Here is an 18,765-nt window from a genome sequence, read left to right on the forward strand (position 1 = left end):
TTTTTGTAGTGTCTTTTCTAATTTTAATATCTGAATAATACTATCATCATGAAATGAGTCAGAAAATATTACTTTATCTTTAATATATTGCAAACTTTTAAAATATAATTGGTAGTATTTCTTCCTCAGTGTTTCTTAGAATTTACCAGTGAAGCCATCGAACTTAGAATTTCCCTTACTAGGGCATTTTAAAGTATGATTTTATTAAGTTCATACTATTCACATTATACTTCTCCTATAAATAGAGCTTTTTCTAGACTCCCTCTATTTTTATGAGCCTGTTACTAAGTCTGTTCACCTTTTATATGTCAATAAATTTGCAGTTCATAGACTTCTGTTAGTTCTATGACAGAGCTATGCTGTATATGTAAATTATATTGTTTAATTTGCTCTCCTTTACTCTTTTTAAAAGAAAATGTAAATAGGTTCAGATTGATTAGGCCACCATTATTCTGCAGAAGTATAGAAGTTTATAAAAGTAGCCCTTTTGTGACAAGGTTCTAGTCTATGTTGAAGAATCAGAGGAAAGACTTTTCTTGTGAGACTTTTATGAGTGAAGGGACCACACAGGTACATCCTGGGCAGGGAGATGGTATGGCAATTTATGTCTTCTTTTGGCTTCCAAATATCAGTTTCCCCTTTCATTGGTTATGGTTCCTTGATTTATGTTTGGGTAATCTAGTTTTGTTTTTACTTTGTATATTGTCTTTGCCTATAAGATACCCTTCTCTCCCTAGTCGAGAACAGCACTGAACTAATCTTGATCAACCAACTTTCTTTCCAGGAACTGAATCTTGAACAGAATCACTCAGAGACAGATAAAGTAGTCAGAACTAATGTATCCTATGGTTTCAATACACTTCCAATTGCTAAGTTTCTCCCTGGGGCTGCCCTGGTTTCTTTTCTTTTTGAAGATGCTTGTTTCTTTAGTTTTGGCGGATCATACCATCTTTTTAAAAGCAATTTACTTAGCCAGAGTTGATTTCAGTAATTGCAACCAAATTACCCTAATCGTTAAACATGTGAGTGGGCCCAGGTGGTGCTGTTCTTTTCTACACAAAGAACGTAGTATGTGTTAAGGCTTACGGTATTTATATGGTTTGTTATGGTATGTGGACTATGGGAGTGGGGAACTGGCAGAAGATGGGAGTGGGGAAAAAAGAGGATGGGAGGGGGAATATGATTGAAATACATTTTATGGACATATGAAAAGGTCATAGTAAAACCCATATAAAATGTGTAAGAAAGTTTAGAAGAGGGGGGAGTTGGAGGCATAATAAGGAGTAATTAAAGGGTAAATATGATCAAGTACATTATATGAATGTATGGAAATATCACAGTGACCCTTCCCAAAATGACACCAGGTTAGGGGAAGCTTGTTAAAAATGCAAATACTCAACTGACAGGGTTGTAAAACAGGTCTTGTTAGGGAATGGGTATTAGAGGAAGGAGGGAGAGTGAATGGAGATGGTAAAGGAGGGTGAATATGGTCAGTACTTGTATGAAAGTAGAACAATGAAACCTGTTGGAATCATTTTAAGTTGTGGGGGAGGGGGATTGAGGAGAATCATGGTAGGGGTGAACCTAACCAAGGTACATTGTAAGCATATGTGGAAATGTCATGATGAAACACCTTTATGCAACTCATATATGCTAATAAAAACGTTAAATCAAAAAAATACAGATGCTCACTGGGGGCATGCTGCAAGTGGTACTGCACCTCCCTAGCAAGTATAAAGCCCTGAGTACTGCCAAAAAACAAAGACACAGAGGCTCTATTTACTTCAGGCCCAGAATAAGCGTTTCCTCAGTGTAAGGCCAAGAAAATACAAAATTTGAAGAAACTTCTTAGGGATTTCTTTGCAAAATAAATTTGGGAAACAGCATAACAGCCCAGGATAAATCGAGGCTGGTCAGTTAATTTCTTTTATCCATAAAATGAGTGTAGTGAGGTCTTGTTTTGCAAATTTTTTTTTGTTTTAAAGAATTGATACATTCCATACAAAGGATTTTCACATTGCCTCAAAAAGAGAGTAGCATCGGCTTTGGTGTTTAAATTCTAAAATCTAAGTTTAAAGTAAAACTTGTGAGCAGACAATATTACAGTTGAAAATCATTTAAATCCACAGTAATATGTGGTCATATTTATGTATCAGATAATGCACTTTCAATTAGCATAACACTGAGAACTTTCACTGAAGAATTAGAATAGGTTTGAACAGCTGAACATGAGGTAAAGTAATTGATTTGTACTTAGAAGCTATGGTCTATAAGAACGAAACACCACAGTATAAATACCTTTGCATTCTACCATTGTTTTTCACTCATGTTCCATGTCAGACAAGGGTGGATGTGGGCAGGAGATTCTCCACATACTATCATTCTAACAACAGGCTGATGGGACACCCATTACTCCGTGATGAGGCAGACGGAGAGAACACTGGCAACTGGCAGCTTAAATTCTCCCACTTAGAAGTAACTGTCTACACTTGTGCTCAAATCCATTTGCAAAGCAAGTCATGTTGCCATGCCTGATTTCAGGCAGCTGTGGAAGTATAATCTGTCTGAGTTCTTAAAATAAAAGGAATACTTACATCACTAATGTTTACCACACATTAGTGTAGTATTGTAATGTGAAATAAAGGTTGGGAACCGTTGGTCTAGGGCTATACTCTTTGGAAGGAAGAAAGGGAAGATTTAATGACTCTACTTAAAGTCTCATATCAACTTGTGCAGATTACATGTGTACCTAATATGACGTAGACAGACTTTACTCTGCCTTTGTCTTGAGGTGGCTTTTGTATGGTAGAGAGAAGTTGTCAAGATCATTGGTGGTGACCCCTGCTTGCCTGGCCTTGTGCTCTTCTTTCCTCCTTTCCTATACTGGTCTCCATCAGGTTTTCCCAATATCCTCCTCACAGTTTCTGATGCCTCTAGTACTGCCAGGTGAAATGATATAAAGGGACAAAAATAACAATACAAAAAGGAAGATATCAGTCTTAAAAGTGTCTTTTAGTTTCAACATTTATGATTATGTAAGCCATAACTTTAATAAGGATTTTAGAAACCTGGCAGCACTCACAAACTATTCTTGGAATTAAAAAAAATATTACTGCCAGCTGGCACATATTTCTATTGATAAATAGTCCCCTCTCTGGAGTATTGTTTACACATCCCAGCAGACATAAATATTTTTATCTGATCCATCATTTGTTTCTAAACCCTTCCAACAGGCTGAGCACAAACTTTGGAATGCCATGATGAAGTAGGTCTTTTCTTCAGTGAACAATCAGAAGGTTTCTGTCTTCATTTTTTTTTTCTTTTTGGCAGGCCTGGGGTTTGAACTCAGAGCTTTATGCTTGCAAAGCAGCTACTCTACTACTTGAGCCACATCTCCCAGAAGGCTTCTGTCCATGCAGGAGGAGACAGATGCCTGCAAGGCTGACACAGAGCATCTCAAACTCCTGCAGAAGTTATGAAGTCAGAGAGAAGCTTCCAAAATCCTGGGGAAGAGGGGAAAGAATGATAACTCTCATGTAGGCTAGGACAGGTGGCATAGATCACAGGTTTGCTTAAAATTTTGTTGACTAAAACATAGTGTCTAGTACATATCATGCTCTCAATACACACTAGTGAATAGTAGAATTAGATTCTTACTAAGGGGCTTTGCCAATAGTGTTCCACCCTTCACTTTTTTTTTTTTTTTTTTGAGACAGTGTCTCATTACGTAGCCCAGGGACCTTGATTCACCATCCTCCTACCTTCGCCTCCTGAGCAGTTGGGGACTACAGATACATGCCCCTGTGCCTGACTTTGCTTGACTATCTTTATTGATAGAGAATTTTTTACTTCCCATACACTCAATAAGAAGTTCTTTACAGTGAGCAAGAATTAACTGTTTCCTGCTTATTGTTCTTCCCCCAGGAACTAAATGGCAAATTTAATATTACTTCTACAAGAGAGGCCATCAATTTTTGAAGGAGAGTGAATATATAACTTTTAAATCTTATGCAGACCAAATATTTCAGTTTCCTTAAATCTTCCTCAAATCACAGAATGTCCTATTGGAAGAAATCTATTCAATAATTTATAAAAACTCTTTACCAATGCGAGCATCTGCTCCATAATTTATTGAAGGCATCCATCCATTCATTTGGATTCTGTTCTGTTACCATTTTTTCTCTTATAGGTTGAACTGTGTCCACCCCTGAAAATATATTTTGAGCTGATCCCTAATACCTAACCCTAAGTATTTCAGAATCCAATTTTATTGGGAAATAGAGTAATTATGTCATTGCAGATGCAATTGAGACAAACAGGTCATTGTGGAATAGAGTAAACTCTTAATCTAATATAGCTGGTGTCCTTATAAGAGAATGGCATGTAATAATATGGGGACATCCAGGTAAAACATTATATAATGAGAGACAGAGATTAAATATATCCAACTATAAGTGAAGGAATGACAAAGCCTGCCAGAGAAACACCAGAAATTAGGAGGAGGCAAGGAACAATTTCCCTGCTGAATTCGAAGAAAGCATGACCCTGTCAATACCTCGATCTTGGATTTCTAGCATCTAGAACAGTGAGGCATAAATTTCTGCATTCAACTTGTATGTGTGCTTTGTTATAGAAGCCCTAGGAAACTAGTACACTGACTTTAACTATATTTTGGGCTGTCTTTTTAAAAAGGTTCTGTTGAGATTATTCTGTGTAGTAATTCACTGAAGTTAGGAAAATCAGGAGCTTTTCCATTTAAGAATCCCAAATCCTTAATTGAAACCAATTTCAAACACAGTCTGTGAATAATTGTCAAACATGTGATATTGGTATGAATTGTGTAATCCACACATTTAGGTGTGCAAATTTAATTGATTTTCCTATAACTTGATTTATAAACAGTGCATTGTTGACATATAATTTTCACATTATGGTGTGGGTCCAAATCCTGAAGGACATGAAGCTGGACTTCCCCTCTCCTCTGCAGTGCAATAAAGACACAGAGGAGTCAAGCTACTTTATGAGACGAAAGATGTGGGAATTTTACCTTGCTGTGAAAAGCAAAGACACCTGTGCTACAAAAACAGGGAATTGCCCGTGTAGTTTGTATACAACCAAATGTTGAAGCAAATATTAACCAAATTTTCAATAATTATGTGGTATTTAGAACCAGATATTATAGATAGTCCAGTTGAAAATACCATATGTTTTCCCTCTTATGAGTAGGGAATTTATTGATGAGAGCCTAACAACAGGAAGAAAAGTTCTTATCCAAGTGTGCTAGTCAGACTTTCCATCTCTGTGACAAAGTGCCTGACAGAACAACTTAAAAGGTACAAAGATTTAATTTTGGCTCATTGTTTTAGTCTATGATCAACTGACTCTGCTGTTTCTTGGCTGTGGTGCGGCAGAACAGGATGGTGTAGAGGAGCAAAGATGGTCACCTCATGGTCTCATGGCAGTGGGGAAGGAGAGAGGGAGAAAGGGGGGGAGGGAAGGAGGGCAGGAGAGAAAGAGAGAGAAAGAGAGAAACATGTTCCAGTAACCTACTTCCTGTAGCTAGTTTCCACCTCCTAAAGTTTCCAGAATCTCCAAAATAGCACCATCAGCTGGGACCAAGCCTTGACTACATGAGCCTTTATTTGGTGAGGGGGCGGGTGGAGATTTCATATCCAAACTTTAACCCCACAGGAATTGAAATGGGGTTCAGAAATGCTGCCTTGTTATTGAAAACATTTGGAATGAAGTACAGAAATGCATGTGCTTATATTCAAAAAAGATTTTGGGCTGAGGGTGTAGGCCCATGGTAGAGAGTAGGCATCATGTGCTTGTGGCCCTGGGTTTACAGCACCCAAAATACATTTTTTGGTTAATCATAATACTAGATTTTTCCATCACCTTCAGGAATATGACACTACACACCTATCAACATTAACAATACAGACAATGTCCCCACTCCAAATAGAAAGATCTTTATCTGTTCATTCTGGTACCAGAGGTAGTTTGAAGAGAACCCAGGAAGATTATTTTGTAAACAAGCAAGTGGCAAAGACATAGAACGGCCACCCCAGAGGAACATTGCAGAGGGTGTGGGTTCAGGAAAGAAGAAAATACTAGTGCTAAAAATAATAATGTAAACATGATAAGAAAACAGGTAGTTTTCAGTTCTGTGTTGTTTCCAGACATGTGTCTCTGCAACTTGTTGAGCAACCTTTAAAAGAGGATATTGGACTTCTTCGGTAGACAGCAATGATGGCATTACATTTTTTTAAGGTACTTTACAATTTTATTACAAACCAAGTAGTTTGGACTTGCAAAAAATAACTTACATGCCATTATATTTAACCTTTAGAATTGTCTTCGTTCATTTTCTGTTGCTATAACAGAATCGTTAAAACTGGGTGATCTAACAAGGAAAAAGGTCTTTTCTTTGCTCCTGGTTCTGAGAGTGCAGGAGCATGGCACTGGTATTGCTCATCTTCTGATGAGGGCCTCATGTTGCTTCTTTCATAGTGGAAAAGCAGAAGGGCAAGTGAGTGTGTACAAAGAAATCCCATGGTGAGGGAGGAAGCAGGAGGAGGCCAAGGAAGCTGAACTTACTTTATAACCATTTTGATCCCTTAAGAGTAAGAATGAGTGCTGGTGGCTCATGCCTGTAATCCTAGCTACTCAGGAGACAGAAATCAGGAGGATTGATGTTTGAAGCCAGCTCAGGCAATTAGTTTGTGAGAGACCCTATCTCAAAAAAACTTTCACTAAAAAGGGCTGGTGGAGTAGCTCCAGGTGTAGGTCCTGAGTTCAAACTCTAGTACCTCAAAAAAAAAAGTAAGAATTCTCTCAGTCCACTAGCGTCATTCTTTTCATGTGCCATCTGACCTGATCACCTCCCAAATGCCTCACTCATATTACCGCCACATCAGAGATTTAAGCCTCAACATGAGTTTTGGTGGGGACAAACCAAATTCAAACCGTACTAATTGAACAGTTCATTGGTTTTTACTTTCACAAGGTTGTGCAACCATCATCATTATTTAATTTTAGAACACTTCTGTCACTTCCAAAAGCTGTAAGCACTACCCATCACCCCTTTCCCACTAATCTACTTTCTGTCTAACTGATTTGTTTATTCTGAACATTTCACAGAATGGAATGATATATGATTTTTTTTTGACTGGCTTCTTTCTCTTGGTATATTTTCAAGTTTCTTTCACATAGCAGTACTTCATTTCTTTTTATTGCCAAATAATGTTCTGTTTATAGATACACAGCATTTCATTCATTCATCATTTGGTGGGCACTTGGTCTCTCTACTTTTTGTCTATTATGAATAGTGTTGCTGTGGACATTTGTGTGCAGGGTTTGGTGTGGACACAGACACGTATTTTTCATTTCTCTTAGTTACATTCTTAGCAGTGGAGCTACTGAACCATATGACAACTATGTTTAACCTTTTTGGAGATTGATAAGCTCTTTTCACAGCAGTGGCACCATTTTGCATTCACACCAGCAATAGACAAGGGATCCAGTTGCCCCATAGCCTATCACCACTGATTATAGATAGCCTTTTATTTTCACTTTCTGGACTGGCGTAATGGCTCAAGTGGTAGAGTGCCTATCTAGCAAGCATGTAGGCCCTGAGTTCAAACCCCAGTACCACACACACACACACACACACACACACACACACACGGACAGACATTCTATTTTCACTTTCCTAGTTAATGTGAAATGGTGTCACACAGTGGTTTTGATCTGCATTTTTCTAATGATGAATGGTATTGAGTATTTTAAAAATGTTTATACTGATAATTGGTATGTCTTTTTGAAGAAATATCTATTTGAATCCTTTGCCTGTTCCTTTATATAGATTATTTGTTAGAGTAGTTTCAAATTTCCAGAAAAAACTGAGGAGAGGGGTCCAGAGAATTCCCGTAAGCCTCCTTCCACATACACAGCTTTCTCAACCATTAACGTCCATACCACTATGACATGTTGTTACCATTGAAGAGTCTAACTTGACATTACCCAAAGTCCATAGGTTACCTTAGGGTTCAATCTTGATGTTATAGATGCTGTGGGTTTGAAAAAAATGTATAATAACCTGTATTTACTATTAACATAGCAACTAGAGAATTTTAACTGCCCTGGAAATCCTCCATGCTTTACCCGTTCATTCCTTTCTTCCCCAAATGTATAAAAATTGCGGATCATTTTACAGTCTCTGTAGTTTTGCCATTTAGAGAATGCCATATAGTTGGAAGTGCACAGTAAGTAACCGTTCAGATTGGCTTGCTTCGTGTAGTAACATATATTTAAGGTTTCTGCACATCTTCTCGTGATTTGATAGTTTTTCCACACTGAATAATGTACTATTTTCTAGGCGTACCACAGTTCACTTATCCGCTCACCTACTAACGCTTATCTTGTTTGCTTCCAGGTTTTGGAAACTATGAATAAAGCTGCTATAACCATTCTATTTAGATTTTTATGTGGACAGGAGTTTTCAACTCATTTGCATAGTACAAAGGGGCCAGATAGATGGGTTACATGGTAAGAATGTATTTTGTTTTGTAAGAGACTTCCAACATGGCTGAGCTAGTTCACCTTCACATCAGGAATAAATGAGAGTTTTTGCTTTTTTGGGTTGTTGTAGTTGTTTTGAGACAGTATTTGACTACACAGTCCACGCTGGCCTTGAACTTGTGATCCTTCTGCCTCCGCCTCCCTAGTACTGGGATTACAGGTGGGCCCCAACATCCCTGGCTCTTTGCCCATTTTTATTATTTATTTATTTACTTATTTAAAAAATTTTTTTTGGTGGTACTGGGGTTTGAACTCTGGGCTAGAGTACGCACTCTACTAGTTGACTCACACCCCCAGGCCTTTTTTGATTTAGTTATTTGTCAGATAGGGTCTCATGTTTTTCCCTGTGGCCGACCTTAGGCCATAATCCTCCTACCTGTGTCTGCCAGTAGCTGTGGTTAGAAGCATGTGCCACCATGCCTAGCTTAGTTGTTGAGATGAAGTCTTGCTAATTTCTTTCTTGGACTTGTCTCAAACCTTATCCTATGGATCTCTGCCTCTTTAGTAGCTGGGATTACAGACATGTGCCACCACATCTTTGCCATGTTTTAAACTGAGTGATTAGTTGCTTTAAATGTGTTACAGAATAGTTTCATACATACAGTCTGGACACAGTCCCTCATCGGTTTGATTGCTTAGTCTCCCAAGGTTTTCTGGCCTTGATGCCTGATGAGCCTTGGTCATATGGAGAAGCATTCTGCTGTGGCACATGCCACACCATACTGGGAGTTTGAGCACTTAGTGATTCACCTCCAGGTCCATCTACAAAGCAAGACAGACAACTCCTTCTGCTCTGTGGATCTACCTCCAGAGAGGTAAAGGTGGGAAATTCAGGCTCTTCTGTCACTAAGCCTTGTATAATTTTTTTGTTTGGGCCTAACCTTTTTGCCCTACATCATTCAGGTTACCCTAAGTCAATTAGTAATGGAGTTTTAATACTCAGAAACTAGTCTTTAAAACTTAGACAGTTTTCTGAAATGTTTGCCTTTGGGATCAGCTTTAAAATCCACTTTAAAATCCAAAAGCGAGCATCTGATTCCTTTGCTGTCCCTGTCAGAATGGGAACAGGAGCCAGGGGATAAGGATGCCATATGTACAATATTACTTTGCGATATAAGACATTGCCCCAAACATGCTTGAGAATAAACAAGTGAATGGGTAGTGAAGCTAAGTGACAAAAAGTGACCCAAGAGGCATTCTGAAGCATGAACCACCACTTTGAGTCATAGTTTGGCTCCACAATCTTGGTTCTCTATGGGTCTAGGTTCATTAAAAAGTCAGAAACACAGCTGGGAGTACTCAAAGAGGAAATCAGTTTTAAAGATACTGTGGCATCTCATAGAGCCCCAGAGCTAGAAAGCAGTTAGGTCTGAGAGATAAATGGAGTCAGAATGTCAAATGTAGTTACTGTCTTCTCCTTTTTTGGGTTTATAAGATTACTGAAAACTCCCAACTTTTGCATTAACCGGTGGCATTTAAGCTAACCTTTTCTTTATAAATTGTACTTCCAGACACTCAGTTTTCTGACGTAAAATCAATGCAGTGTGACTGGGGGTGGAGTGGGGAGAGGGGTCTGGCTCTAATAACATAGGCATTTCCATGGTTACAGGCAGATGATGTGGTAGGTAACAGAAAAGGAAATCTTTTCTTCCCACCCCCAAAGCAGTATTCTAGGCAAATCTGATGTTCCAGATTGCAGATAGCTGGAAGCCATTTTAGAACAGCACACAAAGACCTCCAGTATCTCTCTTTAATCTATTTATTCTACCTTTTCTGTCAGCCCCTGTATCTCCCTATACTAAATCAAGCAGCAGTAAGCTTCTTTGTTTTCCTAGAATGACCATATTCTTTCATGCCTATGGGCTTTTGTACATTTTTTCTTTGTTGGGAAGACCTCCATAGCCAGACTGGCTCTTTTACTAGCTTTTTTAGGGCCAACTCAATCTTACTTTGGAAGCATTCTTACTCCCCCAAAAGCAGAGTTTATTGTTCTTCATGCTGTTCCTAGACTTTTATCACATTTGATTGTAGTTATTGTCTAATCTGTCTCTTGCCTCTAAAAAATATGGACATTTTAAAACTGGATTATGTCTTAATCATATTTATCTCAGTGGTGGCTTACATTTGGGTGGTACATCACGGAGGTTTAATACATTCTCATTACTTTCATTGTTTTTCTCCTAGGCCCAAGTTATCTTAGCTTCCTGATAATGTATCAGCGAATTGAGAAAATAAAGCTTGATTTATTTTTATCTTGGGCATTGTCCCTTTAAATTAAAAATTGAACTATGTAAATGTCATTTTATTTTATTAGCTCTCTCATGAGTTAAAATAAATATACTCTTCATGCACATAATAATAAAAAATATAACACACACCTACACCCATCCACACTCACACTCCATTAATACAGCAGCAGTGAAGGCTAACAAAAACCAAGTTTAAAAGTTCCCCGAGGTTAGTTCGAGAAGAATTAACTTAGAAGATAACACACATGTACAGGAAATCAATGCATGTCAACTCCCTGTACAGCTATCCTTATCTCAACTAGCAAAAACCCTTGGTTTTTCCTATTATTGCTTATATTCTCTCTTCAACAAAATTAGAGATAAATTGAGAATAGTTTCTGCCTGGTAGCCAGGGGTAAGGGAGGGTAAGGGGGGGGTAAGAGAGGGGACAGGGGGAAGGGGGGAGAAATGACCCAAACATTGTATGTACATAAGAATAAAATAAAAACTAAAAAAAAAAAGGAGAAAAAAGGTCAGAATATGCTTGCTAAGAAAATATTACTCCAAACATCATTCATGAACTGACTCGTTTTCTTAAGAAAAAATAAAGAACAGAAATACTTGGAAAAAAATTCCCCGAATATTGAAATTTTGGGCTTAGTGTACAAATACAAACAGCAGAGATAAAATTCTGGTTCTACTTTTGGCAGTTTTTAATTGCTACTTTTCAATCCCAAATATAAAATTGTCATTTGGCATTTTTCTGCCTTTTCTTTCAGCCATTTCTTCTCTGTTGCCTCCTTCCAAGACTAAAGATGACTTTGGAAGCCGGAATAGTGAAAATGAGCAGTCTTTTGTCCTAATTCTTCCTCTTCATTTATCTTGTTTCTTCAAATCTATTTCAGTCTGTCCTTCCTCTATTCTCCTGGCTTCACATAAGGTGATACTTTTATGTTTGTCTTACTGTACTGCAATTTGTGAATTCATGGACAGAGAAGGTATCTTTTTTAAACACTCGGATTTTTAAAAATAAAATTTACAAAGTTGATTATTACAAATGTAAATTAATGCTTCAAATCCCCCAAGTTTCTACGTTACTCTGCCTGCCAGGTAATTATCTCTGAATCTTGGCAAAAATGCATCGAAATTTCTACTTAAGATTTGCAGGGTGAAATCTAAGTTTACCTTTTTCACTCATCCAAATCTGAAAAAAATCAAATCAATCAAAATCTTAACACGCATTTTAAAGAGAGTGTGAATGAGAGTGGACGCTTTGAACAGGGATTAGAGCGTTTTCTGAAACTCAAAGCCAATAGCCAATGTCAATTAGTAACTGTATGTGTCAGGCACAGGGTATGAGAGACAACAGGAGAGGTTAAACACGGAAGGGCTACATTTTTTGAAGGTACAGATTTTAAAACGAAAGGACCACTGGAAACGGCATTGTAACTGAGACTGGAAAAGAACCAATCCAGGCCCAGCGTGGACACCGCAGGCGGCTTCCTCCTCCCAGGCCGCTGCAGCTGATTTTGGGAAGCAGCTTCATTGGCTCTCACCCTCCCCACGGCCTCCTCAGCCCTTCTTTCGCATGCGCAAAACGAGCATCAGCCTTTCGGCCTTTTCGCCGCCTTCCCCGCCCCCCGAATTCCCACTTCCTATTGGTCCATCCCACCGGGCAGCCTCTCTGACCCGGCCAATGTGGAAGCCGTGTCGGGTGCTCCGCCCCCTTTGCCGGCAGCGTGGGATTGCCGTGTCTGCGAGCCCCGGCAGCAAGAGGGGATGGCGGCTGCGGCAGTGACTGCAGGTGGGCTCTGGAGGCTCCGTGTCGCCGGAGCAGGGGGACACTGGCGTTGGCTGCGTAGTGCCGCGGGACGAGCGCGGGACTTCCTGCAACCTGCTTCCGCTGGCGAAGATGTGGCCCAGAGGCGGGAGGTGGCTCACTTCACGTTCCAGCCCGACCCCGAGTCCCGGGAGTACGGTGAGTCCCGGGGCTGCCCCGTCCCTTCCCGCTGCAGCCCGCAGATCTCCCGCGTCCCGGCTCGGTCTCCTCTTCAGAGGGCTTGCAGCCTCTGGAAGGCCTGAGGTGCAGAGCTGGTGCCCAAGGAACGCCTCCCTTTCTCGGGTCTCCTTCCAGCTTTCCCACCCTAGGCCCCAGGCGTTGTTACAGCTTGTCGGGGACTGGGCACCTCTCTTTAGGCATTTCAAAGGAAGAGTTTTTTCTTTTCTTTTTATTGCTTTAGTTTTTGCTTGAGGTAGGTAAGAATAAACCCAGGGGCCAAGTAACTGAATTGATTTTCCCCAAGGTCATAGAACGGGTTCTTCTTAAGAGATGGGAAAGAATCCAGGTTTTCTATCTGAGTCTAACTCTGAGTCCGTGCCCAGGGTCAGCCTCAGACCACCATCCTGATATGTCCACCTCGTACATACCTGGGATTACACCTGTTGGCCACCATGCCCAGTTTATCCCCATTTTTGAATGAAGAAACTGAGACACAAAAGATTAAGCTTCTATGTTTAGACGTTTGAACTTGCTGTGGAGCCACATTTCTTTCTCAAGAAGTCTGGCTCGGTCTGGCTGCAAAGTGCACTCCTACCCATTCTATTATACTGTTACATTATTCAGATCCGCTTCAGTTTCCTCACACAGCGCTTTGCCCCGCAAAGCTGTTCTTCCCAGAAGACAATGCTTCTTTTGTGCCTCATTCCAGTTGCTACTGTCCTTCACTTTCATTGTAATGTACCCACCTTCAATTTCTTCTGCATTTTTATTGATCACCTGGGAAGTTGATTCATAGTTTTACTTTTTCTTATTTTTGGCCACACTGGGATTTGAACTCAGGGCCTCACACTTGCTAGGCAAGTGCTCTTACCGCTTGAGCCACTTTGCCAGCCCTTTTTTGTGTGAGATTTTTTTTGAGATAGGGTCTGGAGAACTATTTGCCTGGGCTGGCATCGAACCGCAATCCTGCTGATTTCTGCCTCCTGAGTAGATAGGGTCACAGGTGTGAGCCACTGGAGCCTGGCTTTCATTTTTCTTTTGTTATCATTTTGGAGATTTCAGCATTCTAGAGGCAACATTGCCCAGGTGTTATAAGCTGTAGTTCTTGACCAGTGCGTGCATGAATTTGATTCTCCTCTTCACAGTTTTCATTGTGCCATGGGCCAAGCTTATTAGCCTTAGATAGTTTTATTTGCCTTATTTGTACTGCTTCAGAGGATTGTCGTGAGGACCCAGTGAGATAATCCATGAGCTAATCCATGGTGCCTGGTATCTGTGGTACTAGAATTAATCTTCCTAAGTAGGGGAGAAAAGAAGGTTGCCAGCACAGAGTGATGGTCCATAAATATTGATAGAATTCACTTCACAGAATTCCCATAATAGCCCTATACATTAGATATTGTCCCTGTTTTTATAGAGGAGGGAACTGAATGTCAGTAGTTTGAGTAACTTGCTCAAAGTCACACAGAGAGTAAATAATTTAACAGGTTCTAGGCCAGGTCTGCCTTAGTGTTTGCTCTCTTTATTATACTGTGTTGCTCCCCAAAGTAATACGTCCTGGCCTTTCTATGTTCCCAGTTTCAGGCATTCTGTGTATGCATTCATTCTATGTATCTTTATTTTCTTCTGGATGTCAGACTCTGCTAGATGCTACGGATATGCTTGTGGCTGTGGCCTTATGGATTTGAAGTCTCGTGCAGAAAATAGCAAACAAATGCAAGGCTGGCAAGGCTCCTAAGAGGACATAATATTTACCAAGCTTTCAGGAAGGTGTATTTAAGAAGGTGAGAAGGGGGTACCAGGTAGAGGAATCAGTGTGTGAAGGTTCTGAGTGGCGGGGAGCTTGGATAGTAGAACAGAGAGAAGACTTCAGTGGTGAGCGTTGAGGACAGTGGTGCAAAGTGGGACTGTTGAGGTGGCTGGGGATGGGATCAAGTCAGACCTTGTGGACATGGTGAGGAGTGGGATTATTGCAGTGCAGTCAGGGGTCTTTGGAGGGTTTGGAACAGGGGAGTAACATGATGTGGTTTGTTTTTTAGAACTTCATTTACAGTAGATATTTTGAAAATGACTTGGAGGGATGAAAGAGTAGATACCAGGAAGGAGTTTCCTAGAATAGGAAACAGGTGATGAGCTCTGGAAATAAGACCTGGTGGTGCTAGATTTTAAGGTGTATTGTAGAAGAAATCTATTTGAAAGTAGAATTCGATGGACTAGATGTGATCAATGCATAGAAGGAAGGTATCAAGGATACTTCTTTGGTGTCTGGTTTGGGCATCTGGTTGAGGGTAGCGCTATTTGTTAAGATGGGAAAGACTGGGGATCAGATATCAAAAGTTCAGTTTTGTGATTGCTAAATTAGAAAATCCCAAGACACCCAAGTAGAGAACTGGTGATTGTTGGATAGGGAAGTCAGAAGATTAGAAGCAAGATCTGTGTTGAAGATAAATATGTGGGAGTTACCTGCATGTCTTCATGATGGGCTAGAGGACAAGGCAGCAAAAGGAAGGCAGGTACCATGGCAGAAGTTACCTACTGCTCTGAGATGGGTCAACCCAGAGATTTTAGCCACAGTCTCTTCAACTTTAAAGCTTAGAGACTCTCAATTTTGGCCTTTGGTGGCCCACTCCCCTTCATGTGCTGTCTACTTTCTTCCTTTTCATAGATATGCAGTATCCTCTAGCACCTTAAGAGACAATCGTAAAGCTGGGCATGGTGGCACATGCCTGAATCTTAGTATTGTGAGGCAGAGGAAGGAGGATGGAGAGTTCGAGGCCAGCCTGGACTACATAGTGAGTTTGAAGCCAGTCTGGGACCATAGGAAGACTCTGTCTTGCTGCCCCCACCCACCCCGCTCCTCCTGCAAAAAAGAGGCAATTGAATTTATAGGCCCTTCATTTACTTTTTCTGTTGTTTTGTTTTGTTTTAGGTTCTAGAGATTGAACCTAGGGCCTCACATATTCTAGGCAAGCTTTGTACCACTAAGCTATTGTCTTAGCTTATTCTTTTATGTTGTAGTTCTGCCCTGATATTAGGATTCTTTCTGAATTTTACCTTGGGGGTAGACACTGGAATATCCTTTAATAGGAATTAGAATGGGATAAAGGTGCATACTTGGCAAATATAAACAAATCCTTAAGAAGAGGGAAGAAATGAAGTCCTTAAGAAGAGGGTTGGAAAAGTTTTGTTGGAGCAAACAGCTAGTTCCTTAGGCATCTTTCACAGTGTGATTAATGTGAGATTACGTGAGATGCCATTCACTCATCATGTTCCAGGGGCACACACTGTTTCAGGTATGTGTTAGGCTCTGCTAGAGGCTGCAGATTGCAACAGGAACAAGAGGAGGAAGTGCTGTAACCCACAGGTCTGTGCTGAGAAGGAGGCAGTGCAAAGGAGGACCAGTGCTGAATGTGTTGGCAGAACCTTCATTTCCTGAAAGTAGGCCCTAATTTTCTGTATCATAGCTGTGTTTTTTTGTTTGTTTGGAACTAGGCTTAGTCACTGTCAGCTTGCCTACTGTTGGTGTTATTTTTTTCTGGAGACTACTCCTTTGCATCTTCTCTCTCAGGCACCATAGCTCTGTGGAAGGCTTCTCTATCCCCTAAACACTACTGCTTAGGAGTAGTTATTAAACACCTACTCCACCAGACTGTGCAGTCTCACCTCCTCCCCAGTCCCCTTCCTTTTTAGTCTGTCTTCCAACTGGGACAGTGGTAGATTTTTTTCCTCCTGCCTCAGCCTCCTGAGTACTGAAATTACAGGCCTGCACCACCATGCCCAATTTAGCTTGTATTCTTTTTTGTTTGTTTGTTTGTTTCCTTGATTTTAATCTTTTAGCCTTATTTTAAAAATCATGTTATTATTATATTAGGGGTGCAATGTGACATTTATAAAAGTTCTTACAATGTATCATAGTTGAATTCACCTCTTCCGTCATTCTTATTTATCCTTCTCCCATCCCGAAATAGTTTCAGTAGGTCTCATTTTTCCATTTTCATCCATGAGTATATAATATTTCCACTACATTCACCCTCTTACACCCTTTCCTTATGTCCTCCCCCCTCTCACTGTTGCCAACCCCAGGCAGGACCTGTTTTACCTTTTGTTCTCTGTTTTGAAGAAAAGGCATTTTTGTTTAAGATAGCTACACAGGGATTTTCATGTATATATGTATTATAGCCCAAATTGGTTCACTCCTCTATTTTTCTCTTTTTAACCTTAGTCACCTTCTTGCGGTGATTTCAACAGGTTTAAAAATTCTGTATTCATTCTTGTATAGAAAGTACATCAACTATATTTACCTTCTTACCTTCCTTCTTTTATCCTCCCTCTCCTGTTAGTGACCTCCCTTTAGCGTAACCTGTTTTTTATAATGTTGCTTACATTTATATTGTGTCTATCTCCCACATGTAAGAGAAAACATGTGGCCTTTTTCTTTCTGAACCTGGCTTACCTCACTTAACATGAAGTCCTCCAATTGTATCAACTTACTTTCAAACCACGTGGTTTCATTTTTTCCTTACGGCTGAATAAAACTCATATTATCACATTTTCTTAATCTGTTCATCAGTTGTAGGGCATCTGAATTGTTTCCATAGCGTAGCTGTTGTGAATAGTGCTGCAATAAACATGGGTGTACAGGTGCTTTTGTTGTAACCTGACTCACATTCCTTCAGGTATATCCCTCGAGTGGTATTGCTGGATCATATGGCAGATCTGTTTTTAGTTCTTTGCAGAGCCTCCATACTGTTTTCCATAGTGGCTGTACTAATTTACATTCCCACCAGGAGTGTATGAGGGTTCCTTTTTCTCCCCGATTGTATTTATGTATCACACTTACTGATTTGTGTATGTTGAACCATCCTTGCAGAATTTTTGCCCTGATCTTTATTATTTCTTTCTGTCTAGTAACTGGGGATTTGACTTATCTTTGTTTCTTAGTACACTGAGGTGCATCATTAGGTTATTTGACATCTTTCTCTTTTATTTATTTACTTTTTGGTGTGACTATGTTTGAACTTAGTGCTTCACACTTGCAAAGCAGTTGCTCTACTGCTTGAGCCATACCTTCAGTCCATTTTGCTCTGGTTATTTTGAAGATGGGGGTTTCAGGAACTATTTGCTTAGGCTGACCTGGAACCACAGTCCTCCTGATCTCAGCCTCCCAAAGCTAGGATTATAGATGTGAACCACCGCTATCTAGCTGACAGGTCTTATTTTTCAATGTAGGTGCTCATAGCTATAAGGTTTTACAAATGGGCTTATTTTACCATGACAGTAGACTATTGGAGGATAAATAATTCTCAGGAAAACACTATTTAAAAACACCTACCCTGTGAATAATGTGATTTCTTACCATCTCACTCACATATCATGCTGCAGCTTTAAAAAGAATTAAAAGTAGATGTTGCTGTATGTACATGTAGCTCTGAAGTGATGATGTTTCTCAATTCTTTATCTGAACTCTATCAGAGAGAGACTTACTGTACCATTTAGAATAATGCTAAAGGTCAAATAAAAGTGGTCATTTATAACTTTTAAAAGCATAGTGCAGAAAAGCAATTGAAAAACCTAAAAATTTGAATCTAATTGGTAAAATACCCAGTAGTGAAGTATAGTTTGTGCCTTCATATGGAAATACAACTTTTAAAACCCTTATTTGTAAATTATTTCATAGAAGATGAGTAAATTCTTTGTGGTGTTGAGAAATACATTCTGGACTTATTTTGTACAATTTTTATTAAAACTTTGCTTTTCTTCTACTAAAAACTTGCTGAGCAGCAACATGATAAGATGTGGTAGGAAGACTGGAGGTGGAACTCAGGGATATAGCCTTGCCTAGCATGAAGCCCTAGGTTGTTTCCCAGCACTGCGTTTAGTCTCCAGCACCACAAAACACACAGATAAACAATCAGTCTTGGAGGCATTCAGTATTAGTTCAAATGGTCAGCACAC

General features: G+C 39.9%; 1 protein-coding gene across 9 annotated transcripts in view; it reads left to right on the forward strand.

The window, feature by feature from the left end:
* The first annotated feature begins 12,533 nt into the window (after positions 1-12,533).
* Positions 12,534-18,765, forward strand: part of LOC109686444 (2-oxoisovalerate dehydrogenase subunit beta, mitochondrial-like) — a 140,033-nt gene continuing 133,801 nt past the window's right edge. For all 9 annotated transcript variants that reach the window (XM_074079767.1, XM_074079775.1, XM_074079797.1 and 6 more), the window contains exon 1: positions 12,534-12,789. In XM_074079767.1, coding sequence (XP_073935868.1) covers positions 12,591-12,789 — 199 coding nt within the window. In that variant the 5' untranslated portion in view covers positions 12,534-12,590. The remainder of the gene's footprint in view (positions 12,790-18,765) is intronic.

This window comes from Castor canadensis, chromosome 1 (genome assembly GCF_047511655.1).
Source record: "Castor canadensis chromosome 1, mCasCan1.hap1v2, whole genome shotgun sequence".
Classification (NCBI taxonomy): domain Eukaryota; kingdom Metazoa; phylum Chordata; class Mammalia; order Rodentia; family Castoridae; genus Castor; species Castor canadensis.